Source organism: Strix aluco, chromosome 15 (genome assembly GCF_031877795.1).
Source record: "Strix aluco isolate bStrAlu1 chromosome 15, bStrAlu1.hap1, whole genome shotgun sequence".
Lineage (NCBI taxonomy): Eukaryota > Metazoa > Chordata > Aves > Strigiformes > Strigidae > Strix > Strix aluco.
This window is the reverse complement of record NC_133945.1, coordinates 3,969,633-3,997,219: the sequence shown is the minus strand read 5'-3', so window position 1 is coordinate 3,997,219 and position 27,587 is coordinate 3,969,633. Positions and strand designations below refer to the sequence as shown.

At 50.7% G+C, this 27,587-nt stretch overlaps 2 protein-coding genes across 5 annotated transcripts; both read right to left on the bottom strand.

The window, feature by feature from the left end:
• Positions 1 to 260: 260 nt before the first annotated feature.
• On the bottom strand, positions 261 to 5,368 carry LOC141930131 (transmembrane protein 100-like). Its single transcript, XM_074840532.1, has 3 exons — positions 5,263 to 5,368; positions 2,040 to 2,275; positions 261 to 1,536 (listed from the first exon to the last, which is right to left on the bottom strand). Exons 2-3 carry the CDS (start codon positions 2,088 to 2,090, stop codon positions 1,204 to 1,206), a joined length of 384 nt encoding a protein of 127 aa, XP_074696633.1. The 5' UTR covers positions 2,091 to 2,275; positions 5,263 to 5,368; the 3' UTR covers positions 261 to 1,203.
• Positions 5,369 to 14,382: 9,014 nt separating this feature from the next.
• TEDC2 (tubulin epsilon and delta complex 2) lies at positions 14,383 to 23,911 on the bottom strand. 4 transcript variants are annotated; one of them, XM_074840527.1, is made up of 10 exons: positions 23,787 to 23,911; positions 23,599 to 23,697; positions 23,334 to 23,389; positions 22,178 to 22,856; positions 20,708 to 20,815; positions 18,683 to 18,767; positions 18,205 to 18,313; positions 17,872 to 17,973; positions 17,222 to 17,433; positions 14,383 to 14,608 (listed from the first exon to the last, which is right to left on the bottom strand). In XM_074840527.1, exons 1-10 carry the CDS (start codon positions 23,885 to 23,887, stop codon positions 14,462 to 14,464), a joined length of 1,698 nt encoding a protein of 565 aa, XP_074696628.1. In that variant the 5' UTR covers positions 23,888 to 23,911; the 3' UTR covers positions 14,383 to 14,461. The 4 variants fall into 4 exon arrangements, with proteins under 4 accessions (XP_074696628.1, XP_074696629.1, XP_074696631.1 ...); XM_074840528.1 differs by having other exon boundaries at positions 20,708 to 20,761; XM_074840530.1 differs by lacking the exon at positions 18,683 to 18,767 and having other exon boundaries at positions 18,205 to 18,287; positions 20,708 to 20,761.
• Positions 23,912 to 27,587: the final 3,676 nt, after the last annotated feature.

Genomic DNA, 27,587 nt, shown 5'->3' with positions numbered 1-27,587 from the left:
GGGCAGCCTCCGGCCGCCGAGGGCCGGGAGCGTGGCTGCTGGCTGCAGGAGCCCCGCCGGGGGCTGGTTTCGGGGCGCCCCCCCGGGTGAGGGGCCGGCCCGGGGCGGGGGAGCAGCGCGGCTCTGCCGCAGGCTCCGGAGAGGCTGGGATCGGGGGTGCTGCCCCGAGAGCCTCGGGGAGGGCCCCCCGTGCTCACGTCTCACGCTTACTTTTCAGGGTAAAGAGCTCAAAGCTAAATTCAAAGAAAGGGAGCAGGCACTTCGTTTCCAAAAAAGTGGTAAAAATGTATTTGCTCCTTATTAATGCAACTCCAGCTCCTTCTCCAGCGACAGAATTGCTTTCAGACTCCCACAGCTGCCAGCCCGAGCCCCTTCTCCCTGGGCAGCCCGGGCAGAGAGATCCCCCCCCCCGCAGGGGGGACCTGCCCCCCGGGAGCCATCGGGCTGGCTCACCCGCGCCCTGACGGAAAGAGCCCGGTTTCCTCCTCCACTCGCCACGCCGCGACCAGCAAACACGCAGCAGCCGCTGCCCGCGGGGGCTGCCCGGGCCGAGCCCCCCCCACCCCGCGTCCCGCCGGCCGGTGCCGAGGTCCGCCGCCCCCCTCAGCTCTCGCCCTCCCCATGTCACCCACGCTGTCCCCGGGAGGGTCACGCGTGGGTGCTGGCTGCCTCCTGCCAGCCCTCCCCTGCCTGCGCCCCGCGCCCAGCCCGCCCCGCATCTCTCCGCACCGAGTTTCTTCCGAAAGTCCCTTTGTCCTGAGCCGCGGGGCTCCTCGCAGCAGGGCACAACCACGGGAGGACAGCGGCGACACCGGCTGCTCCCGAGGCCGGGCAGGGCTGGCCGGGCTGTCGCGGCGCCCCCCGGCACGGAGCCGCGGCGGCTGCGGGACGGTGCGTGGCGGGGACGGGCAGCGGGTCCCTCCACGGTGACTCCTCGGGCCACTCTCCGGGCTCTCTCCGGGCCGGTGCCGGGCAGGCGGGTGGGAGGGAGCGTCCCGCGGGGGTGGGGGCTGCCCCTGCCCCGTGGCGGGAGCGGGGGGGGGGGGGGCGGGCGCTGGCGAGGCGGAGGTGGGGGGGCGGTGAGCTGACCCCGGGCAGGGCCCGGACCTCTTCGGGTGCGACAAAGCCGGTGCTGTCACCCCTCTGCCGCGGGGTGAGCGGGGGGGCTCCGGGCGGAGCTGAGCCTCTGCCCCCCCCCGCGGGTCATAGGGCTCCCTGCTCTAAGGGGACGGGCTCCTGGCGCTGCCGCTGCCGCTGCCTCTCCCGCCTGGCCCGCCAGCACACGTAGGCGGCCACCAGCAGGCCCACCCCGAAGATCAAGGTGGCCACCGAGACCACCTTAGCGATGTCCATCTGCGGGCCATTGATGGTGAAGGTGATGCACGTCGCTGCCACGCCGATGACCACGGAGACGATGCCGAAGGGGAAGATGCAGCGGTACCAGGATTTCTCCGTCCCGCCCGTGGCCAGGGCCAGCTTGTTGAGCGTAGCGGTGGAGTCGGTGGCCGTGGCCAGCGGCAGCCCTGCCTTCCCTCCCTGCAGGCAAGTGAGTGAGTTGGACTTGCAGCCCATCATGTTGGCGAGAGAGCCCCGGCGGGCCCAGCGCCGAGCACGGGAGGGCCGGCGCCGGCGTGGGGGGGGGGGCGGGGGGCGGCTCCTACATGCCGGGCTCGGGCCGGGGTCGCGGCTGCCGCTGCTCTCGCCCCCAGCCCCGGCTCCCGGCTCTTTTGCTGCCAGCCGGGGCGAGGAGCGGGGCGAGGATTGGCGGTGGCAGCGGTGAGCTCATGCCGGTGGGAGGACCGGCTCAGCCTCGCTGCCTGTTAACCGTTTCGGGCTCTGGGCGGGCAGCTGCCTGCAGCCCAGCTGGGATCGCTCTCGGGACGGGTTTTTGCACTTTGCATCTGTTTTCACCAGCCCGGGCCCTGGCCAGGCCCCGCCGGGCAGGGGAGATGGCCTGGCTGCCGCCCGCGCCCGGCTCCCCCCAGCTCCCCACACCCCTTCGGGCAGTGAAACCCCAAAGGACAGGCCGCGGGACTTACAGCCACTCCCCGGAGCCCCTTTGCCTCCTCCTTGCACAGCACCGATGCCATCACCTCCTTCCAAGGTGCTCTTTCTCCCTGCGTCACCCTCTGCCAGCTTTGCCCCCCGGCACAGGGCTTGGGGGACCCTCACCCATGGACCAGGGGTGGTGGCTGGGCTGGAGAAGGTTCAAGGCTGACTCACTGCGGTGGTGGGACACTGCTGGGGGTGGCACTGGGGTGACCGGTCAGGGCACCTGGAAAGAAAGGGGTTGGAGCAGAGGTGAAGGAAGATTTGGGATGATCGCTGCCTGGCAAGGCAGTGGCAGGGTAGAGGCAGGGAGGGCAGGACACTGAAAGACAGCTGGGCGCAGGAGGGGACCAGCAGAGCCCCGGGAAGGACAGCTCGCCTGGGAAGGGGAGCCAGGGTGCGCTGGCAGGGCTTTGGGAACCAGCACCGGGCCCCTCGGGGACAGCACGCTCTGCTCCCTGCAGTACCCAAATCTTGAATATCAAGATTAATTAATTTTAAACACCAATGTTAAGCACAGGTAAGTAATGTTGGCTCTGCAGCCTGCTCCAGTGCAGAATCACACACTTGCAACAGCAGCCGCAGCACGTGGCACAGCACAGCAGAGCCCAGCGATGCCGCCTGGCCCAGAGCCTGCCCGGGGCTCCTGGGCACGGAAGAGGAGGAGGAAGGGATGGAGATACAAACAGCCTGGAGAGGGTTGAGCACAAAAGCCTCCTGCCCAGCTCTGACTGTCAGCAGAGACTGATTTTTGTGGGCAAAACCTTTTTGTGCCACCTTTCCTGAGTGGATCAGGGAGACACAGAGACTGGAGCTGGCACGAACAGCTCCCATCTCCCCTCGCTTCTCCTGCACTGATTTCTTTTAATTAGTTTTCCTGAAGAAGAGAGGAAAGGAATGAGCAGCAAACGTAAGAAACCTGGAGCCTTTCCCAGGTCAGAGCTTCCCCCGAGCTCATGGGGCCCAGCTGCGTTCCTGCATCAACTGAGAGGAAGCCAAAAATAAAGGAGAAAACCACATTGTAACAGATGTGGAGCTGTGCAGCAAGAGGGCAGCTGCAGGAAGGTGAGAAGATGGAGGAGCAGAGGAGCTGATGAGACTGACTCGGGAAAAGGGAAGTTTAGGCATTAGTCCAGAGATGGGAAGTGTTATCTCCCTTTTTTGTGGGCATTGCGCTGGCCTACACCATCCCCAGGGAAATCATCCACTCCCGGGAAGGCAGAATAAAGCTGGTTTGAATCAGCCTTTGCCCCTCTCCAGGCTTGCTCTGGAAAGCCGTGAGACCTGTTAGCATGTGAAGGGAGGTGGCTGGATCTGCAGGAGCACTGGGATCTCTCTTTGCCTCTAGTTTCTTAAATAACATCCATAAACAGCAAAAGTGGACATTGATCAGGTATCATCAGATGAATTCCCAAATTTCAGGGAGCGTTTGTGCTCCTGCAGTATTGCCCGAGGCAGCCCGCTGCAGGACACTGGGGACTGAGCACAGAGGGTCTGGCTCTGCAAAGAAATAGCACTCAGAAAATAACTACAGGTAAGTCAGATGTGCAGCACACAGGGCTCTGCAAACTGAGAAGATTCTGTTATTTATTCTCCCGATTGCTCATTAGAGGGGAAGAAGAGTCACACAACCCCACCGATCAATGCCCTTTGAGCAGCGAGGGCCAAACTCTGCCTTCTTAAGGCCGATACTTCCCCTTACAAGCGCCATCTCCAGTTTCGTGAAGCTTTGTCAGACTTGCGACTGCTCAGGCTTAAATCTTGTGCTGAGTATTTACCCTAAGCTGAACCCTTGAAGAAAATTTCAGCTAAAATAGTTCAGCTGCTGCTGAGAGCAGGGTCTGGAAGGAAATACTCTGGTGACAAGCCTGGCAATGAGCCACTTTCCAAACCGCTTCTCCAGAAACCAGTGGTGTGATGACACCCCTAAACACAGCCCTACCCCCCCCCCTTGAGAGGAGGATGCTGCCACCTCAGCCTGCCCCAGCTGGTCCTGCCAGCAGCCCCATGGCTCCAGCCTCTGCTCAGCAGGTTGGGAAGGACTCTTGGCTTCCGTCAAAACACGACTGCGTCAGTGGACTGACAGCTGTACAAGTTTTTTTAAGTGGTGCTGAAGAGCAGTGACTGGCCTTGAAAAAGCAGGTGACAGGCTGGAGCGATGGGCTGAGGCCAACTGGGGGAGTTTCAATAAGGCCAAATGCCGGGTGCTGCCCTTGGGCCACAACAACCCCCAGCAGTGCTACAGGCTTGGGGAGGAGTGGCTGGAGAGCTGCCAGGCAGAGAGGGACCTGGGGGGGGATTGATAATGAGCCAGCAGTGTGCCCAGGTGGCCAAGAAGGCCAATGGCATCCTGGCTTGTATCAGCAGTAGCGTGGCCAGCAGGGACAGGGAAGGGATCTCACCCCTGTGCTCGGCACTGGTGAGGCCGCCCCTCGATGAGTGGGTTCAGTTTTGGGCCCCTCACTCCAAAAAGGCCATTGAATGACTCGAGCGTGTCCAGAGAAGGGCAACGGAGCTGGTGCAGGGTCTGGAGCACAGGTCTGATGGGGAGCGGCTGAGGGAACTGGGGAGGTTTAGTGTGGAGAAGAGGAGGCTGAGGGGAGACCTCCTGGCCCTCTACAACTCCCTGAAAGGAGGGTGCAGAGAGGGGGGATGAGTCTCTTGAGCCAAGGAACAAGCGCCAGGACAAGAGGGAATGGCCTCAAGCTGCGCCAGGGAAGGTTCAGACTGGCTCTTAGGAAGGATTTCTTCACAGAATGGGTAGTCAGGCGTTGGAATGGGCTGCCCAGGGCAGGGGGGGAGTCCCCATCCCTGGAGGGGTTGAAGAGTCGGGTTGACCCAGCGCTGAGGGATCTGGTGGAGTTGGGAACTGTCAGTGCTGGGTTAACGGTTGGACTGGATGATCTTCAAGGTCCTTCCCAACCTAGATGATTCTGTGACAAAACTAAGCTCTAACAGGTTAGAAAAACAACATTTTAATACATCTCAGGTTCTGATCCATGATGAATTTGAATATTTGACTCAGCAACACTGATGTGATCCCACTGTAGCAACCCTGTGCATCTCCTGCATTGGTACAAACCACTGCACCCACTCCTGTGTTAACAGTTGCTTAAAATTATATGGGAGTAACACATAGATATGTACATATACATATGCATGTATACATGCATATATCAAACTCCTCCATATATATACCGAGACATAGCTCACCAGATAGTGTTTCCAGAGCAGCAGCAAGCAGCACGGCCTGCATGTCCGACCGAGGACCCTCTAAAACTCCAGAGGTCATTTAAAAGAAATTTGTTCTGTAAGTACTGAAAGAGCAGATAGCAGAGGTGTGCATCAGTGAGCCATGCTGGCTTTTGCCCCTGGTTTGAAAGGAAAAGCAAAAAGCCTTAGCAGGGCCAGGACAGACCTGCACAGGCCTCAGACTGGGATGGGGTCACCTCCAGGAAACTTCTCACTCATGTGTAGAAAGCAGCTGGATGAACTTGCCCTTCTCCATTCAAAGAGGCCAAATTCAGGCAAATCTTTCTCCGATTCTGCAGCGGGTTACTATAAAACTCACAAGTGTGCTAAGGCAGAGCGGAAGAGGCTTCAGGTTGGGCTACATGGTGTGAGCCCATTTTTTTGGGGCACTGAATCTTCCCCCCTTGGTGGGGCTGACGGGCTCCTCCACGTGGGCACTCCTTCCCTCCACGCTCCTTCTGCGACTAACGTAAGGGTGTAATTTTCATAGCAGAAATAGAGACTCGCGTGCGTCCTCCTCCCTCTTCCCACAGGAGAAAAGCGCAGCTGGGCCCGGATGAGTCACGCTGCAGGAGCCGAGATGGATGACACCCCCCTCCACACACACATATGTACCCACGAGGTATGTGCTGACCCGTCCGGGTGATGGATGGGGCAGCGGGAGCTCTCCCTGCAGCGGGGATGCTGCCACAGCCAGGCTGCAGTGCCCTGGGAGAGGGGAGAGGCTCTGGAGCCTGGCTCTCAGGACTGCAGCAAAGAGCTGCGGGAAGGCAAGAAAAACCTGGAAACAAGTTTCTGTTTCCGAGGAACAGAAAAAGAGCAGAAAGGGTTAATGGCTTTGGTGGGCAATGGAAGGATTGTTTTGAGCGAGAAATCCAGATTCCTAGGAGGGAAACGGAGTTGAAGTGAAAAAGGATGAGGAACCCAGGATCCTTCTAAAACAGATTAATTACTCCATTTTTGAAGTAAGAAAGCCCAGAATCAAATATGCTGCTGACCACCACCAGGGAAGCCCAGGAGGAGTGAGGTGCAGGAGGTGATCCACATCCCCCAGCACTCAGTGCCCAGCACTGGGGCAGCAGGAAGGAGTTTTATGGTGGGGGTCTGTAATTAACCAGAGACACTAACACCAACTTTTTAAAGTAGATGTTAGAAAGCCAAAATGATCTGGAGACCACACGGAACTGCTAAAATAAAGAAGTCAGGGCCAGGATGCACACACCCACACCCTGCTTGCTCTGCTTACAGCTTCCCCACGCACAGCCCATCACCTCCGCCAGCTGCTCAGGATGGGTCCTGCCACAGCCAGGGTGGCCCACACCTCCGTCCTGGAGCTAGTACCACTGTGTAGAAGGGGTTTTTAGATGAAGGAATTATGCCTTATTTTTTCTAGAAACTAGAAGGTAATGGGCCTGGAAACAAGAACAGAAAACAACATATCTTAGGGCAAATAACACCTTTAGGCAAAGATAATCAAAGATAATCTCTGCTATACAATTCATTTATAACCCTGCACTAGTCAAGGAAATAATATATGTGCCCAGCTCATTTCTCATTTTCGGGACACACAGCTCAATATCCTGGGGCCTGAGTGGTAGAAACCCAGCAAACAGCAGCCCTGAAGCCTGCGAGAAGTGTGCTCTGAACAAGTGACCCTCACTCATTTAAAAACTAAATACCAACAGACCACACACATTGACATCACACAGAGGAACTCTAAAAAAACAAACCAAAACCAAAACCCAAGACAACCCACAGTAGTTTGTAAGAGCTAAGATATCCCCACAAGGTTTTTTCCCCTGTGGCTCTGTGAGGAAATTAGAAATTCTGCCTTTATTTGGCTGGTTCAGTACAGTTCATGCAAGAGCCACACATTAGATTAAGACGAGGGCAAGAAATACCGAGTAACTATTTATTGCACAACTATCCCCCATAATAAACAAACTTTGACTGCAATAAAAAGTTGCAGTGAAGCAAGAACAGGTGAACATGGCATCAACAACCATGTAGCCCACTGCCATAGATGGTCCAAATCACAGCTGCAACCCAGGACTGGGGCTTTTTCTGAGCTCTCAACTGTAACTTCAACAGTTTTAAGGTAGCCATTAAATATAGCCATTGAATATACCCATTCCATGGACTCGCAAAAGCTACCTAAATATAGAAGGTCAGCTCTTAAGTGCTAAAAGGCTTCAAACCCGGAGGGAGGGAGGAATTACATGGGAGAGGAAATGGTGACATCTGGATTTACTGGAGGCAGCGGCTGTGCCGGGGGACACAGCCACCTCCTGGCACTGGCAGTGCAAGACACACACCCCGGGCAGTGCCTGCACGGTCGCTCAGCACTTGCCATCACCCCCTGGCAGAGGCAGCATTAAGTTTTGAGCGGCTCCATTAATTTTAAGATAAAGAACGGGGAAGAAACTCCTCACACAGCAGGAAAGCTTCATTAAGGAAGCACAGGTGGCCTCTCACAGTCCATTTTAAGTTGCGTAAAACTGGAAAATAGGCAGCAAAATAAATCAGGAGGCACAGTGTTGGATTCTAGTGACCTAAGAAGTATTTTCCAGGTCTATGATTCAGCAAAAGGAAAAAAAAAAAAAAAGCGGGGGAATAAAGCGGCAACAGCCATCAGGAAGTGTGGGTCTGAAAATAGCAGCGAAGTGTCACCTTGATCCACTCCAACAAGGGCTTCTGCACAGTGACAAGTTGCTAGGTGACATCGCCCTGCTATTTTGGGTCCATGTCATTACGCTGCGTGGTGAGCCCCACTGGAGCATCTCCCAGCACCGCCGGCTCAGCACAGGCGGGGAAACCGGCGCCAGCCTGCCAAAGGAACTTCCGAAACAGGGATGGCTTTTGAAATTAGAGATTCGTGTGTCTTACAAGAAAGATGCTTTCCTGTGGATTTAAATATAGATAGGAGCAGATGGAAAAGAATTATTGTATCATCTGCCTGGCAGGAGCTACGGTCCTTCGCAGCGCTGTGCAACGCTGAGCACGTACAGACCTCCCTTGGCGCCTTCTGCCGCTCCTCTCCCGTCACCCATCAGCTGACTACCCCACGTTACACCTCAGCAGGTACTCAACACAAAACAATACTGAGAACTAGGTATGATGTAGAAACAGGAAAAAACTGTGAACTAGGAGTAAAGCTGATCTACGGCCGCTTTGTTGATGTCCTCTGCCCCTGAAGAAGATGCTCTGGATACTGGCATGTGGACAGCTTTGGGCAGGTGCTGCCCGGAGAGCTGGACACCAGCAGAGCTTAGTCTGACTCACAGGGCATGCACACTAGTTTTAAGGCTCACAGATAAGAATACATTAGAATAAGCTATTTTACTGCAATTGGTGCTTAAAAAAAACCCCCAAACCACCACAAAATAATGCCATTTTCATTGTCATAAGCAAAACTGAATTACTCTCTGTATATGAAGACCGTGGCACTCGCACTGCTAGGAGGAAGGGAAATGTAGTCACATATGATTCAAATTTCCTTCAAACGACTCCATTAAATCCAGTAGGTTTGCTTTTGCAAGGACGACACTATCACTGCCGAGAGCTTTGTCACCCTCAAGGAAAAGACTCCAGAACAGCGGAGTGATGGGTCGTGACAAACACCATTTAATGCTAGACAAAGCCGTGTAGTTAAGATTGATAATAGTTGCCAGGATTTTGCCAAACACCCCAGATTTCCTAATGACACTAAAAGCGAGCCTTGCAGGCTCACAGAAACACATGGCTATGTTTAAATTTATATGCCTAAACTTGTTAAAATATAAAATACACTATGCCTGATTCATCCCCGCATCCAGCAATTTGAATTCTGTCCCATCACACAGCCAGCACACAAGTGTAATTAAAGCACTGCAGACTATTTATGGTTTCATTAATTTTTTAAAAGGTATTTTTTTGTTTGGGGTTGTGGTTTGGTGTTTTGTTTTTTTTTTTTTTTTTTTAGTTATTATTCTTGTGCTCTCTCCTTCTGTGTGTTCATGTGTCTGGTTGGTACAAATACTCAATTCCTCCTGACGGCAGTGAGAGCTGCAAAAGCCCATGGCCTTGCGTGACAGCACTGAGCTGCCCAACAATTTCAAAAGCAAGATTTACTGCTAACATATCCTGTAAGAGACTCCCTCTCAAAAGTGAAAAGTGTCGTATATTCTGAAATTTAGAACCTGAAGCAGGAAAAAAACCCCAAACGGGTGAGATCCTCAGATAATGCACTTTTCCAAATTCCAGAGCTACAAGGCTTTGGTCCAGCTGCATCCAGAGATGCAGTGCAATAGTTTTACTAGAGGGAAAAAGATGACGAGCTGCTACAGAGGTGCAGTGCAACATAATTTACAACGCAGCTTCCCTTGTGGTGGGTAAAGCAACCCTATTTTGAAGTCTTACTGACTTAAATGTGTGCATTAAGTCTCCCTTGTTTTCTTCTTAAACTGGAGATAAAATGAGACTAATAAATTGTTTCCCACTACAACATGCAAGGGCTGAAAAAATCCTAACCAGCAGGCATGAGCACAGCTGGGAGTTTGTGTTCTCAGAAACCAGGAGGGAAGATGTCAGACAGGCTTTTCGCCAGAGTCAGTCTCCTCCACTGACTCAGAGCTTGCTTCTGTTTGCTTTTTCCCTATCCAAACTCCAGATCCACTGATTATCTTTCTTGTTCTGTCTAAAAATAAGTCAAACATCTCCGTTTGCCTGCCTAAATAGCCCACTGCTGTAACTTCTCGCCTTCTGAAATTACAGTTCAAAACTCGCTTTTAATTTTTTTCCTTCCCATTACCAACTCTTTATACCCTGGCATACATGGCACACCGCTTCCCGCTCTCTTCTCTCTAACTGGGCTCAGATTAATTAACAAGCAATAGATTTTTCTTGATTACAATGCTAAAACCCTTCTTTCTTCACAAACTAAAAACAAGATGATAGATCTTTTCTTCTGAATGGTGGTTCTGATGTTACAAAAATAGTATTCGATCTGTATGGTGGATAATAGAAGTTTTAGTACCTATTTAATGAATTGTTTTCATGTCGGACCGAGTCATGAAGGGCTTTTGTTTTGTGAGGTTGTTTTTAATGGAAGTGAAGGAGGACTAGGAAGCTTCCAGTGAAACCAGATGTCAACTGTGCTAGTGTCAGTGTACATGCTTGAAAAAACCCCAGACAAACCCCAAGAGGTCTTCCTCCAGAGAGCATAGATGTGGCATAATCAAGCTAATGAGAAAGTGAAATAATATCAATCTCTGTTTTACAGAAAAAAAGTGAAGAGCCCCTGGTGTCAGCGCCACCATCTGCTACAGCCTCTCAGTGACCCCCCCTGGTGATAGGACTCAGGACTGGAAATGCACAGCCATGAACTGGCTGCCTGCCTGCAAAAAAATCCACGTTGGCCCCTTCTCCTGGCTTTCACAAGGCTGTTAAAGCATTTCCAACTCATTGCTTACAGTATACTGAGAATTAAATGCCTTGGGACAGTCTGGACATCCTGCATTACCCACCTTCTGCATCCTCAGCATGGTTTGTACCCACATTTAACCCAACATCACTTTTATCAGAAGCAGACAAAACTTCTCAGCAAGCTTCAGCTGGAAATCCCAAACTCATGCTGAATTCTGTAACTCAGGAAGAGATTGATTTGAGTAAAAAAAAAAAAAAAAAAAAGATGTGTGTTAAGGGTCGTTTAGATGATCTGTTGGGGGATGTGGTGTAGGGGAGAACTTTGCAGAGTAGGGCTGAGAGTTGGACTCGATGATCCCAAGGGTCTTTTCCAACCTGAATGATTCCATGATATATAGCTCTCCCCACTATTTCTACAAGCTTTCTGTCTCAGCATTTTATAGCACCATTGCTCTTTCTAGAAACCCTTGACTGGCACAACAGTGCAGCTGCCTGACAAGTTGCTGATTCAGGCATTAATACCTCAGACTTGACTACACGTAGTGTTTTAATTAAGTAAACTGCTCTCTGGAGCTCACAGAAAGCTCATTTGGAGAACACCACCAACAGCGAATTTGTCCTGTACAGAGAGTGCTGGGAGTTTTCCCCCCAGTTCAACACCATCTTAAACTGCTTGTTGGTGAAATTCCCTTATGCTCATACAGTTCCTCTGGTTTTGCCTCTCCAAGCTGCAACCTGTGCTCCACACCTGGGCAGCTGGGGAGTTCCTCCTGCCCTTGCCTCAGTGGTGGGACGTACCCTGTGGCTCGTGCCGTACGTGCAATCATTTCAGCAGGCCACAGGCCGTCATGCTCCATCACTGCTCACACGCTGGCAGACCCCTCAGAAAGGCTGGAAGAGGTGGGACATTCCTCCACACCACTCTTGGTGAGATTTACCTTCTTCCTTACCAAGACTCACATTATTTCTGGTTTAGATGGAGATATCCCTAAAGCCAGACTGTTTAGTCTCTACATGCTGTATCCCCCAAGGAGGGAGCCACAGCCAGCACTTGGTGGCATATCTGATAACATCTGCAGGATAAACCCCTTGAAGGTTTCAACATGATGAACATCCCAACTAACCAAAGATGACCAGTGCATGTGAAATCCTACAAGAGGTCTGCTGATTGTAGTGTGCATTAACAGCGGCACTGCCTCTGTCTTCCCACCAGTCAAATATATTTGCAAAAAGAAAAAAAGTGGAGAAGTTGCAGAGGGGAAGGAAAGGTGGAAGCCGATGGAAAAGGCAAACTGTAGTAGCTGGAAATGCTTCAAGTCACAGATTCTAGAAAGAAAAGAAAAACCCTGTCTCCTCCCAGGAATCCAGCTTCACATCCTTCAGTAGCAGGAAATAAAAACAATCTTTTAAGACTCTACTGTAGGGGACAAAGAAGGAATAAGAGCTGCTGATCCCCCCTGACCCTCAGTGTGCTTTGTCTCTGCTCATGTCTACACAACACCAGTATCACCTATTGCTTTCCAAATATACTGCTCATTTCCTGTATTTTTGTGATACTATCCCCCGGCATCACAAATATTGCCTTTTGTCTTTTTCTCCTCATCTCAATTTGATGCACCAGTATAATTTCTTTCTATAACAACGGCACGTTTGTTTTATAATGAAAAAGAGCCCCCAACCACTGAGTTGCTATTGAATCTTTATCTCCGCTACAGCACAAGACTCATTTGAAAAAGTGAGTCATTCAAATGATTTAAAGTCTTACACATTTATGAAAATTATAAAATGCCTCTCACATGGTGTAGGAAGAGTAATAAAAAAAAAAAAAAAAAAAAAAAAAATCACACTGCACCCAGAGGCACTAAACAACCCAGCTACCTGCCAGTCACGCTGGCAGCTGTGCTCCCCTTCTGCACCCCTCCTACAGTGTCAGCTTGTCTTTTCAGCTTCTAACAACCCCTGCAACCCCATTTTTGTGGGCTCAGTCTCTTTTTCAAAGTCCTTTCACACCTATGTAGTCCTTGCTGTGGCACTGAAGTTACTGCCAATTTACACTGGACTGCTCTATACAAAGAAGCAGATACTCCATGACTCATGCAGCGCTTACAGACACGTTATGGATAACAGCAAGATAATTAACAATATCAAATGTCTCCTCTAAAATTCAAACACGCAGATATTAATGCCCAGGGCAAATGCCCATGTTTAGGAGGCAGTGCCTGTTCCTATGAGCAGCCTTTAATCAATACCTTGCAATCCTCCAGCGCTGTTGACCACAGCACGGTTACCCCCACAGGCCATGCAGATGTAAACCACACAGCACACTGCAGTGGGGAAGAAGGTAACAAATCCCTGCCCTGACTGCATGAGGATTTTCGTGGGAATTCAAATACCATCTACAAAGAACTGAATGTAGTGCGATAAAAAAAAATAAAGTGGAAGTAAGAGATGCTGATTTTCATCTATCATATGAATGATTTTTAGTGAATTCTGAGTGTCAGAAAGGGCCAAACATTCAGAAGAGACAGACAACTAACTCTGGTATTAAAAAAAAAAACCCCAACAAACAGAAGGAAAAAAATAATGACCACTGTCAGCACTGCTAAGAGCTAAAACCCCACCCCAGGCAAACAGGCCTAGTCCAGCTAAGAGATAAGGTGCAAGTCAAACTGTAATAAGCAGTGGCACACAGTGGCCCTTCCCTAAATGGACTCACAAAGTGCTCACAAGCAGAGGTACTGCACTTGACTCTAAAGCTTTGCTTTAATGGTCACGCAGAAACGCCAGGGATTTGGGGATTACAAGCAAAAACCTAAGATGCAGGAGGAAGCGAAGCTGGACCCTTCCCATGGTGACAAAGCCAGAATTGCCACAGAATCTGGGCAGGACATTGCACTAGTCTCTCTGGAAGGCTGCTCCTGCAGCAGCCTCGGCACAGGATGCATGAGGCAGGGGCCCAGTGCCATCTACCGGGCTGCTCCACCGGCTGCCTGCTGTGCAGCTGGGTCCCAAGCACCGAGCACCCAGCCCTCCTCAGACTGCTGCCTCAGGCACAACCACCAGCTATGATGACACAGCAAAACCCCTTCCGTTGTAGGCGAGGTGTAAGTCCTTCCAAAAGAGTCGTGAAGCTGCCTGCAGGGGCTCTGAACCGAGCAGCGGTGTGAGGGACAGGCTGTGGAGAGGGACTGCACCAGTGGCACCACAGCCCCAGCCCAGCTCAGAGCTGGCACCCACAGCCCAGAGTAGTTCCACAAGAGGCACTACTGTATGCGGCCTGCGCTGCTGCAGATGACATCAAAAAATGACTGTCCGTGATGAGACAGTGACCGCTACAATGTTGGTTGTACAGAGTAACAGGGAAGCAGCAGCTCAGGTTCTCTGGATTTTCAGACGCTGGAAGGCTGTGCCCCACCATGCTGTGGCTGGCTGATCAGTATAAACCACGTTTTATTGCCAGCTACACTGTCTGCATATAGCAGCCCCGTGTCCTGACAGAGGCAGTCAAGAATCTAGAGCCAGCCAGAGAGATGGACCTTGGAAGAAGAGCCCAAACCAGTGTCTGCGAGGCCTTGAAGGGGCTTCACAAAACCTCAGGGTTAGAAAGTCATAAAAGTGATATAAAAGAAAAAAAAACCAAAACAAACCCCTGAAATTTAGTTGGACAAACAGGCAGAGTAAAAAAGTTAATAGAAAAGATTTATTGCTTAAAACTGTCTCTGGTTCTGTGAATGGCTAGCAGGAGGCTCCCACTGGATCAGTCTGCCAGCTCGTCTCTCACCAGCACAGGGAATCGCTTGCCTCCTTCACAGAGCTGCGTGTAAATCGCCCGATAGAGCTGAGCTGCGGAGGCCTCCGGGTGGAGCCTGGCCTCCAGGACAGGCAGCAGTTCTGCCATCATGACCTGGGCAGGAGCAAAGGAGACACATCACCAGAGCCAGCGTGCACTTCTAGGATTGCATGAAGTGAAGTGGCTGCATAACAAGTGAAATCTAACCAGAGCAGTGTGACTAATAACATGCTAATTCAGACAGATACTTTCTTTTGTCATATTTAACAAAGGCAGAGCTGTTCATCCTCTGCTCGTGAAGTACACCAGCAGCCACCCAGCATTCCTAAAGCAGTGAGATAAACAGTGGTGCTGTTCCTCTGCTGCAGAGAAGGCCCAGCACTGGGATAAGATCAGCATCCTGTGAGAAGCTGAATGTCGTGGTTTAACCCCAGCTGGCAACTAAGCACCACGCAGCCACTCGCTCATTCCTCTCCCCCACGGTGGGATGGGGAGGGGAACCGGAAAAAAGTAAAACTCGTTGGTTGAGATAAGAACAGTTTAATAACTAAATATAATAATAATAGTAATGAAAAGGAAGATGAAAGACAGAGAAATAAAACCCAAGAAAAACAAGTGATGTACACCACAACTGCTCAGCACCCACTGACCGATGCCCAGTCAGTCTCCTGGCCAACTCCCCCCAGTTTATATACTGGACATGATGTCCTATGGTATGGAATAGCCCTTTGGCTAGTTCGGGTCAGTTGTCCTGGCCATGCTTCCTCCCAGCTTTTTGTGCACCTGCTTGCTGGCAGAGCATGGGAAACTGAAAAATCCTTGACTTAGTTAGGGTAAGCGCTACTTAGCAACAACTAGAACATCAGTGTGTTATTAACATTATTCTCACACTGAATCCAAAACACAGCACTGTACCAGCTACTAGGAAGAAAATTAACTCTGTCCCAGCCAAAACCAGGACACTGAAGCTGATGTTGATTCAGGAGCTCTGCAAACACACACCGAAGCACCTACTCACCCAACACTAAGTTCAACCCTTCACTCATGACTGTTCCTGCACCTCCCAGTTGGGCCACATTAATCCAAGACAGACAGGCAAGTGGTCAAGTCCAGCCCAAACAGAACAGAGCTGCACACCTCCCCAGCAGCACAGGCTACAGGGGATGCTAAAGCTGTCCAATATTCCCTGGCCTGGCCTCTGGTTTATTAAGCCCAGCTTGTGATCTCAGTCCATGCTCTCAACCCTCTGGCCTAGCTCAGCATAATTAACAGCACAAAGATCTGGGATTATGACTGCGGCTGACAACTCAAGCACAGGTGAACTTCTAATAAAAGAACAAAAGTTAGCCTTTAGTACCCCACTCTTGAATTAATGCTCAGAAAGACATTTTGCCTGGGATGTTTTGTTTTGGTTTTGTTTTTTTATTTCCAGCTGGCATCAGCTAATGAAGTCTAAGCAGTCTGCACATTAAAAACCCACACAGCCTACTGTACACACACTGCCTTCTCAGGAGAAGAGTGGACAATGAACTGCACATGTCAGTCACCTCCCTCACAGCATTTTTTTCAGTGGTGGAAACAAAGGAAGACCCAAACAGAATATACAGGGCAACTGCAAGGGGTTCCCTTGCCTGCTCTCCATAAATCTCTGCACAGGGACAGGGAAATAGAACATAAGGATTTTCTATTATTCTTGGCATTCCTCCATGGAAAGGCAATGGACAGGCTTGACCCAGAAACACATACATCCTTTTCCAGGGTATTTATCTTGTACCAAGTCCATTCATTTCACCTGTCCCGAGAATTTCAGCTATTTTGCACACTCTGCACAGAGCTGCTTCAGATACTCAGAGCTCACCCAGCACAAAGCACCTATTTAGATACATGTGCAGAGAAAATTGAGTCACTTGATGAAGCATCAGGCAGCAGGGTTCGGTTACTACTTCATTTTGAGCAGATAAAAATCAAAACCCTCACAATTTATAATTCAGGATTATAGCACTAAAGTCCCATTTGAAGACAGGCAGCAGCCTACCTTCAGCCAGAGGGAGGTGTGCTGCCAGTTATGAATAACTCTTCCCTGGCTTACAAAAAATGGCTTTTCCAAAGCCTCTATCATTCAGATCAACAGCAAAGGCTAGGTCAAAGGAGTAGATGTGATTTCACAGATCTTCTCTACCCTTTGCTGTTGCTGGATGAGAACAAGTGATCCTGTGTAGCAAGGACTCTACTCAGGCTGGTGGAGAGACAGACCTCCTATCATGTTCTGACAGGCAGTCTCAGAACAGTAAAGTCAAGATTAGCAGCACAGTGGTTTGATATTTAAAAGGAAAGGAACAGACAGCAGAGGACCTCACTAGCTAGAGGTCATGCAGGAGAGAATGACAGAGTGGTGCCCTAATGGGACTGTAAAGGGCTGCCAAAAGGGGTCTTCAGGCATTACCAACAACATCCTCCACTGTCAAACTCTTTCAGAGTAGCTAAAACAAACAAAAGAAAAATCTTACCAGGAGAGGTCTCTCCTCTGGCCTTAACAAAAAAAGTCAGTCCATTCATCTACAAAGCAAGACACTGATGGCACTTGGACAGGAGGAATAATCATAGAAACACCACTGGGACAGCTGGCTGTGCTGCTGCTCCCCATCAAGACCCAGTATGCCAGCTGTTGCACCACAATTGCCCTTTTCTTGCCCTGCCCCAGGAGCACTAACGCTTTTAAAGACTCACCTTTTGTAAGGCAATTTCTTGGTGCAGCATTGACACTTGCAGCTTCAAGGCAAACAGGTCGCTCAGCTCCTGGAAACTGGAGTACCAAAGGAGAGGCACAGCCAGCATGCCTGCACTGTCACACATCTGTCCCCTGTGAGGAACGTGGGCTGGAGAGCAGCTTCCTACGTCCCCAGTGCAGTCTGGGCACAGCCCCACCTGGGACTCCACAGCTGCCAGGATGGAAGAATTGGCAGGAGGCAGAAATATACAAGTTAAATCTCCATCTGCAGAATTTTTGATCTACTTGCTGTTCCTAGAAATGAATGACTAGTGACCCTGAATTAGTTAGGGTGAGTTCCTCACACACAGCACAATCAGGACATCTCAAACTATGGCACGAAGTCTCCCCCATCTCTCAATAGCTCCCTCACCAGCCCTCCTGAATTGCAGCAGTTACAAGCTCCAAGCCTCTCCTGAACACAGATGGGTGGCAAACAGATACCACGGCTTCATTTACCACCAGAGAATTTTACATGCTACATTACCAGTAAGGATGACCAGGAGAAAACTTGTGTTGCTCCCCAGTGTTCTGTGCACAGATAGCAAACTACCCTTCAAGCACAGCTGGCCACATCCATACCTGACTACAAAAACAGGGACTGGCTCACCTGCTCGCAGAAGCTGCAGCTTACGCAGGCACTGGGAAACTATCGTTTGCAAACCCTCCAAGGTTAGAAGACTTTCATATTCTCTTTGCAGAGTGGGATGGTCTAGAAGAGAAGCAGAGGAAAACCAGCAGGCATGAGTAAACTAAAACCTTCTTCCCCAAATACCAGTTTCCGGAATGACCTTGGGTTTACCAGCCCTCATTTTAAGCAGAGAATGCTCCCGTCCCTCATGTCCCACACATGCCAAGAACATAAGACACGTGGAACTGGAGCACACTGAAATCATCCTTATTCCACCTTCCGTCCCCTCCACGCTGCTTTTTTTCTCCTTACCTGTAGGCTCAGCTTCCACGTGCTGGCTCAGAAGGGAGGGGACATCCTGGAGGACCTTTAATTCCTCCTCTATCTCTGCAGGACTGAAGGCAGGCATCGGTGAACAAAACTCAAAACAGCAGCAGCTTAAGGAAGGTTTCACACCATGAGCTCTGTGTGCTGCCCCGAGCCCTGAGCCAGGCTAGCTGGAATCAGGGGCAATGGGAATGGCCCCTGTGGCATCGCAGGGGGAAGGCGAGGACAGCACAGCTGTGTATGGCATGTTTGCCTTGCGGCCTTGTTTGTCTGGATCAAAAGTTTTATGACTGCTCAAGAGCTGCACTATGAAAAAAACACTTCCTAGAGACCCAGCTTGAACTCCTGTTATTGGAGCCGTAACTCTCTCCAGATGGGAGCACACTGCAGAGTGATTGCACCCGGTGCCTGCTGTACCACACCACGTGCTCGTGGAAGGGGGCGGTGAGCTGAGAAAGGATACAGTTGTCTGGATCCTCTCTATAAAACGGTTCCTTGCAGCTGCTGCATCTGCACTTGTTTGGCAGAGACGACATTTCTCCCAGGCCCTGAAAATTCAAAAGGGGCAGGAAGTGGAGGAGTTATGCTCCACTATCCCAGACAGTGCTCACATTGAGCTGCAACACACCAATATGACATACCAGCACTTCAAATACAAGCATCCTCCTTACCCCCCCTCTTTTACAGGTTATTGACTAGCCATTCCCCCCTCATTTTTGACAGCTGGTATTAGAACAACAAGGACACCCTGAAGAAAGCATCAGATGTCACAAAACACCTATTTCTCAACTTGTTTTGAGGGGAAAGATTTACAGCCATCAGAAGAGACACAACACATTTCTATAAGCAGAATGTGAACTTGCAGCCTATCACTAATTCTGTTGAATCACCCTACCTATGTTTTTTATCCTACAGGAAACAACAAAACTTCCCTTCCTTTCTTGGATTTCTGTACATTTACTCTGTTAGTAAATGTGTACAAAAATAGCAGCGGACAGGACAAATTCTCACCCTAGTTTTTACCACAGTGATTCCTTCATGTACCAAACTTCCTTGAGACTCTCCTTTAATTTTTTTTTGGACAAAGTGATATGTTTGGCAAGAAGCACGACAGTAGTGCGTCAGTACCAGGGACACAAAACATAGAGGTTTGAGGACAGTATCATGAGTAAGCTGGCTAGGACCTTGTATCAGAGACCAGTTTTTAAAAGAATGTGTTAGACAAATAATAGCACTACCAGAGAGGTGCATTTCACTTACAGAGTCCAACATCCCCACCGATGCACTGTCCCCATAATATCCTTTATGTGAAGGACTGCTTTAAAGAGCAGTGCATCTCAGCCAGTCTCCCAAAACCTGCTGCAGTAAGTGAGAGCCATCAGGAGGAAGCTTAAAATAGTTATGCAGCGCATGACTGTCTAACCTGAGCGTGCATGTGTGTCTTCTCTCCATCCAAATGAATCTTTTAAATCATGATAGAAACTGCAGTTTTCAGAAACATATTATGCAAAGAAATAGCAAGGTTAACGGAACAGCAAAGAAGTTACCAGGCAAGATGCATTGCCTCTACAAGGGATCTTTAGAGCAAAGGTTATTTTCAATCTGTTGCAGAGTTGAAAGTAATAGTGAAGAGTGTAAAATTACACCGAGTGATTAGGATGCCAAAGCGCTCAATTTACAAGTGAAAATTAAGGGAATCGAGTCTTTACGATTTGCTGAAGGGCAACTAACAAATTGGTGTCTGATAAATAACAGTTCCCAAGAGGAGGAGGAATTCTTAAAGGGTAGCACAAGAGGCCATAGTTAGATTCAAGATGGGGTTTAAGCTTAATATCTGTACAAACCACATAATGAAAAGTCTCCAGAATTACGGCAAGATTTCTCAAAGGAAACGGTGGGAAACCCTTCCAGAGGACTAGAGCACCGAGTTCACCAGAAACCAAACTACCTGCACCATCAGTGCAGTCACATTGTAATTGGCTCCATTTAAGAGTTCATCAGCAGGAATCAGCCTCAAACACACACAGCCACGGTGCTTGCAGGCTAGAGAGGTGCCCCAGCAGAGCAGTTCAGGTCCACATCTGGTTGGGAAATTCTTTCATCGCACAAGGTATACAGACACCCACCCCACGGGATTTCCTGCCTTCAACAAGTATATGGTACCAGCAGACACTTCTGCAGCGCTGTTAAACCCACAATTAAAGCATTCTAGTACCTTTACAACTCCAGGATTAGCAGGGATTAACACTCTGAAAACAAAAGTAGCACTAGTGGCTAGAATAACATGAAAACACATATCCTCAGCAACAGCCTTGCAGAGACACACTGTATCGGCCCACTCCTGCTCTCAATTCAGACCCCACACGCTGTGGGGTCAGTGCACCCCGTAACCCACAAACCAGCCAGATCTCCCCCATCTGACCCCTCTTCACAGCCCTTAAGCAGAGGGTAGTTCTGGACTGGACTGATCCGATCAGGCTGGGCTTACCTGGAGTTCCTGGAATAGGCCTTCCTGTAGGGAAGGGGTAGCTTCAGCTGGCATCTGCGGAACAAGAGAAGCATCAATCCTGACAGCCAGAGAGCAGCGGAGCCTTGTCTTCAAACAGAGAAAATGACATTTTGTCTAACTTGAAATTAATTTAGCTGTAATAGATGTCAGCAACCCTGGAGACTGAATCCACCACTGCCTTCAGCCTGCCCTGAAGGAAGGGGGATCAGTCTGCTCATTCATTTCCACAAGCATCACTGAGCTGAGTTGGGAGAGCTCCTGCATCCTACCACCAGCCATCAGAGGTTCATCCAAGGTGAGAAACTGGGAGCAAAGCTCTGAAAAGGCAGAGTACATGCATGGAACAACATATTCAGGGAAGCTGATCAATACAGACATGAGCACAAGTAGGTCTCCCTGACACTGTTGCCATACCCAAGCACGACAAGGCAGCTTTGCTTAGCACCATAAACACTCAAAGGAATGGGAACAGGACATTTCAGCTTCCATGGGAATATGCATCTCAAGCCCAAAGCAGAATAATCCCTAACTTGTTATTAGAAAAACATGTGGGTTGGCAGTTATAGCCAGAGTCACATGCAGACTATGAACACAAGACCACAGTTGGGATTTTAAGTAAATAAATATTTGAATCCAGATTCCTGTTCCCCCAGCAACTGTCACTCAGTGTCCTGTGTCCGTTCCAACACCACGTGAACAGCGATAATTTCCTCCCTGCACAAACACAAGAGTTGGGTTGTGGCATCTGAGAACTATTTCTCAAAATTTTCCAGGGAAAGGCATATATCAGATCTGAACTTAACTGTTTCTTTAAAGCAAAGAGTACACAGAAAAGAATATAGAAGTTATTTAAACAAGACAGACTGGACTGAATGCAAAGCCAATCTTCGAAGTATTATTTTGCCAATTTTCCACAGAGGATCTCAGTAACATCCACTTCATAATTCTTCCCACACCAAACACTTGCCACAACTGCATTCTAGTCAATACTGATTTGTGTAGTTACACGGGCAGTATCTTACAGGTTAAAGTGGATAGTATTAAACCCAGATGCCATCCCTCCAAACAGCATTACGCATATGAGTGAGAGAGCGTGCATGTAAGCATGCAATTTAAAAAAAAAAATAAAATCAATAAGCTGTAATAGAAAGTGCACTCAGAGGAGAACTAAAGCTCATGAAAACTCTGTGGGGACAGCTTTCCAAAACAGTCACAGGGGGCTATGAAGTATCAAAAGTCTTAATTAAAGACTTTCAACATCCCAACCATCCACTTACTCAATCATAATAAAGGCTTTTAAACTGTAAAGGATCCTTCCTCTTGAGAAGGATCTGAGGAGCGGTGAAACCAAGCTGGGTCCTACAGAGCAGGAGAAGAGACCAAGCTTTCCAGATGTGCTAGTCTGTATCAAGCAGAGCAAGACAGAGGTGCTCATCTCTCAGCACTTACCTCTTTTCCTGCAGGGTGACTGTCTGAGGTGAGGTGACCCTTCCCAATACACCTTCCATTGTAGGGTCCTCCTCTTTTTTGCTGGACTCTCCCAGGAAACCACAATGTTTCTTTCCTGCATCACATAACTGCTTGCCAGCAGCTACAGAATTCTTTCTCCCTGCTGAATCACCTATGGAAAAGCTTTGCTGCTCATTTGGAGCAGATTTGGACAAGCCAGGTGTCTTTTGGGGTTCGGCTGAAGCACAGACCTCTCTGTCACTGATTGCTGTCCTATGACTCCTTCCTTGTTTGCAAGACACCCCTTTTGAGGAGCTCTTCCCAGCTGTCCTGGGACCTTGAGAAACACATCTGGCTGGGGCTTTCCTTTGCAGTTTTTTCACATCTGGGTCAGTCCTATAAGGGGCTCTTAGCTGGTATGGAGAAGGCTTCTTCAAAGAGGCAGGTTTTTTGCTTACAGCTCTCACCTTTGTGCTCTCAGGAACATCCTGAACAGGTACAGGAACTTGCTGCTCTTCAGCATTCTTAGGGGCAGGTCCCTCACCTGCAGATTTCTCTCCCGTAGCCTCCTGGACCTCTAATGGAGTTTTCAAGATGCTTTTCCTGACTTTCAGTGCCTTCTCTAACGCCCTGTTCAGCAGTTCCAGCTCCTCCAGCTCCTTGGGTGAAGGCCTGTTCTCTGCAAGAGGAGAAGACACATCAGAAGGTCCAAACCTGGATCTTCCCCATTTGTCTTTACACCAACTTGCTCTTCCAGGTACCACAGAAGGAAATTGAGCCCAGTGAATGGTGCAGTGGGTATTTTGGCCACACTCCCACAGCAACTACACACAGGATCCAAGCAAGCTTGCCAAAGCCTTGAAGGCCCAGGATGGATGCGAGTCACAGGAGGAGACAGTTCTCCCAAATCCACCTCCCCTTCGTCAACAAGTGACAATCACCACATCTCAGTCAGGCCTGCAGGCACTTCACTGCTGGCCTTAGTTACTGTGACACGACTCCAAGCTAACACCAAGGGGAAAGCGGGAGGAAAAGGGTAGAGGGGGGCTTTAAGTCGATGCAGAGCACTGGAAGGACACCGAAGCTGGCTCAACCCCGGTCAGGCCCAGGGCCTGTGTGACATCAGGAGGCACCAGAGGGAGAGGGAAGCGCTCACCATGTCCACTGCTGGAGCCGGCCTCTGGCTGCGACGGCTCCTCTTCCTCACTGCCCCTGGGGGGAGGTGAAGAAACATAGCTCCAAGGGCCAGCAAAGCTGTACACGGACGGGCTCAGCTTCCCCCAGGCCCTCCGACGCGTCTGAGGGGGCACCAGGGACCCCGGGCTCCACCGCCTCCCTCCCGGCCCGGGTCTGGGGCAGGGCCGCCCGGGGGGACCCCGTGGGGCGGGGATCAGGCCGTGCCCGGGGCCGCACTCACTCACCAGGGCCGCAGGAGGGCCCGGCTCCGCGCCGCCCGCTGCTCCAGCTCCTGCCGCCGCTCCGCGCCTTCTCCCAGAGCCGCCGCCAGCGCCGCCGCCGCCCTGCAAGGCCCAGCACCATCAGCGGCCCGGCACCATCAGCGGCCCGTCGGGGCTCCCCGGCCCGCCCGCGCTCCCCGGCCCGCTCTCACCGCCGGCCGCAGCCCGCAGGCAGCATGGCCGCTCCGCTCCGGTCCGGTCCGGTCCTGGCCGCTGCACCGGGCCGCCCCGCACGCCGCCGCCGCAGCCACATGCGCTAACCCCCACACCGGCACTCGCGCTCCTTATCGCCCTGCCAGGACCTGCGGGGCGGGGCGTGTCCCGGCGCGCGGCGCGGGGCTCTGAGGGGAAGGGCGGGCGCGGCCCCGCGGCTGGGGAGCGCGGCCCGGGGTGTCCCGGGCTTTGAGGGTCTCTGTGCCCGCCCAGGGACGGGCGGCCGAGTGACGGAGATCCCCGCGGCCCACCTGACCCAGGGAAGCCGTTTTTTTCCTCAATGGGTTCAGCACCTCTGTGAGGGGAGCCGGCCGGCCTCGGGAGGGGCTCAAAGCGCGCTGGTCAGGGCAGCTCCGCGTGGCCGCGCTCTCCCGAGGGCCGCGGCACGAATGAGCTTTTATTTCTCTGGGCCTTTGCAGCGGCTGCCGTGGAGCCTCCTGAGAACACAGAGCGCGCCCGGGGGGAGCTGGGCCCCGCCGGCCCGGCTGCACAAGGCCCGCAGCGGCTGGAGATTGAAGTCGGAGCGTCGCCGGGGCTGTGTGTCCGCCTGCTCGTGTCCTGCCCACGGACGGGGCCCTCGTGGGGATCCCCAGGTGTGTGGGGCCGGCGTGGGGACAGCAGAAGGGCCAGCAGTGCAGCACCCCGGGCTCCACAGCTGCTTCTGCCGCCTTTGGGCGGCATCACCAAAGAGGCAAATCTGTTTTGTTGTTTTTTTTTTTTTTTGATGGGGAGAGAGGAATCTGCCTTGTTCTGCGCCTGTGGAAGCTGCCCGGTTGCTAACACGATCTGTGTTGACAGCGGAACGCCGCAGGGATCCCGTCAGGGTGCAGCTATTGCACACCCAAAGTGCCCATAGCTGGCACTCGGCGGTTCCTCTGCCAGGCAGCTGAGGAGCAGGAATCCAGTCCTCTCCCTTGCACAGCAGAATCAAAAATTTAAAAATTTAGGCAGTAGGAAAGAAGAGGTTCTTCACCTTTGAGGGCTGAATCTTCAGGTTGAGATGTTTGTGATTTCTCTGTGGCCAAGTGACCACAGACTCTTCTAAAAAGGTGAGAATTCCAGGTGACTCATGGACTTTAAAACCCCTTATAAAACATGACAAATGTATCAATAAAATCATGGAATCGATGACAGCACATTGTAGGCTTCCACTGTCACCATCACAGCATAGTTCCAGGTGTAATATGCACATTTGGTGTGTGCAAAGACTGATTTTTATTTCTATGGATTTTGCAACAGAATCTGAAAATAAGGCTGGCCCTGTCCTGCTGTGTATCTTGCAAATAAGTGTGAATTCACTGTCAAAACACTGTTAACAATTCTGCTTTTGAGGTGTGAGCCAAGACATAGGGCAGCCTGCTCTTCCGTGCCTAAGTGGGCTCAGCAGGGCTAACAGGAGTATCAAACACTCAGAAAATACTTTAATCAGCAAAGTCAACAGCTGTAATGCTGTGAGCCCCCCCCGGGGAGCGCAGCAGCGGGACAAGAAGGGCTCAACTTTCAGACAGCTGCTTCTCTAGGTCGATTGCCTTTTCCTTCTGCAAGGTTCCCACTGGATTTGCTTGTTGGACAAATAGGGGCTTGACTCAGAATATCCACATTTGCTTTGGAGCAAACGACAAGTGGTCTCTAAGATGTTTCGGGCTGAATAGATTGCTTCATCTCGACTCCAAGTGCATGAAGCGTCTTGTGTTTGCCTCCTTTTGGCAGAATTATCAGCGTGGTTTTCTCCAGGTGAGGTTTAAGAGCCTGTCCCAGCCGGGGGATGCGGGAGGTTGCCGGGGTTTGCTGCCGGGCGGGAGCGGCCCGGAGGTGCAGTTTTACTTTCACTCAGCAGAGGGCCGAGTGCTGCCGTAGCTGCCAGCACCTCCCGGTGCTCTGGAGGAACACGGCCTGGGCGATCGGTGAGTTACAGATCCCGTGAGGCACCTGGATGCTGTTGACATTTAAGCAATTAAGAACAACTAAAAAGGGGATCAGACTGCTGTAATCCACGAAAGTCACCTGAGGCCCGAAGCCCGCTGGAGCTGCACCGCTGACGCTGCAAGCTTTTGCATCAAGTGCTAAAAAAGCAAGACCCCTGAAACCCAAGAAGCCCTTTGTACTTGAGATGAACCAGGCATTTGTGCAGGCAGTGAGATTCCTACAAGAAAGCTTTAGTGCAGGTCCTTTGTCGTTAATATGCACCTCGCTGGGAAGAAGAAGGACAGGTGACCATTTGCATGTTGCCTCCAAGTCAAGATCAAGGTTAGGCAAGTGCTGCTGCCACCACAAAACTGGGAGGGGCAGCGTGCCAGGAGGTGGAGAGGGCAAAACTGTAACTGCCCCTTCCAACTGCAGCAAGCACGGCACAGGTTAAGCTGTGGTGCAAGAGTTGGGGTGAGGTGATAATTAGCAGGTGGATAGCAGAAACTTACTGACAGAGATAAAGCCAGTGCGCTGCTGACGCCTGGGGCTCAAAGCATGCCTGCATTTGACATCACAGCCTGGCTGCTGTAAGAGCTCCCTCCCTGCCATGGACAACCCCACTCCCATCCACGCCTCTGCTACGGGCTTCTGCTGTCTCGCCTTCTGGTGGGCCTTGTAACAGGGCAGCTGCTGGGTAAATCAGTTCACACCTTCTCTTGTGGGTGGTTGGCTTTCCAGTGGATCATCTGGCAAACCCAGCTGAGGAAAAAATCCAAGGTATTTGCATCTGATTCTTCTCACTGACAGCAGCTCGTGCTAGAAGGGGTAAATGCAGCAAAGAGCCATATTCTGTTCGTGTAGCACCGAGCCCTGACCCAGCACAGACCTGACCTGGCACAGCTGGCACAGGGGACGTAGATTTTAAGCTAACAGAGTCTGAACTATGGTTCTACTTCATGACATTGCTTACAGGGAAAATGCTGGGTACCACGACATGGCACACATGCTAAATAACATTTAAACCGGTGCAAATGACCACTTAAAGATTTATTTACAGAAGATATGTAGGTTAAAATACCTGTGCAATGTACAAGTGGCAGCTGCTGGTAGTCACAGCTCTGCCAGCAGTTATTTTTGGTACCTGCAGTGATGAGGCATTTTGCATAGATGAGATGTAGGGGAAGTTACAGTGTCAGCACTCATTGCTTAGGTTGACAGGTGCCAGGTGATATTCTGCAATCCATATGTATTTTTTACTGAGAGCCCAACTATCAAATAGCTGTAGGCTAATAAAAATAGCTGTCCCGGCACTCAGATCTCCTGCTGGGTGCCTAAAGTTCTTTGAAAACCCTGCCCATAGTCTATCATGGTAGGACTCCCTAGGGTAAAACCCAAGTAGGCATCACACCTTGATGAACACCAAGAAGAAAAAAAAAGAAGCAGGAGATAATCTTCATCACTACTAAACCTACCCACACTTTCTTTATTATATTACATAGGCTATGCTCCTGTGTGCTGCCCATGGAGATCAGTGCTATCTGCTGAGTTGACATAGGAAAATCCTCCCTGTATATACTGGGGTAATGTCCTACACAAACTCTTCAGGTTCTGGGGAGATATCTTAAAGACCGAGGAACTGATTCACACTCTCCTGCGGGTCCCAAACCATTCTTGTTTGGGCTAAGGATGAGGAAAACCTCCCAATATTTCCAACATAAGCCTGAGGATGTTGCTATGCTGCTGGAAAAATGCATGAATATCCAAAGATCCTTCTTCAGCTCTTGTTGTCATTTCTTTGGAGCAAAGACTCCAGGAAATGAATCTGTGGGAAA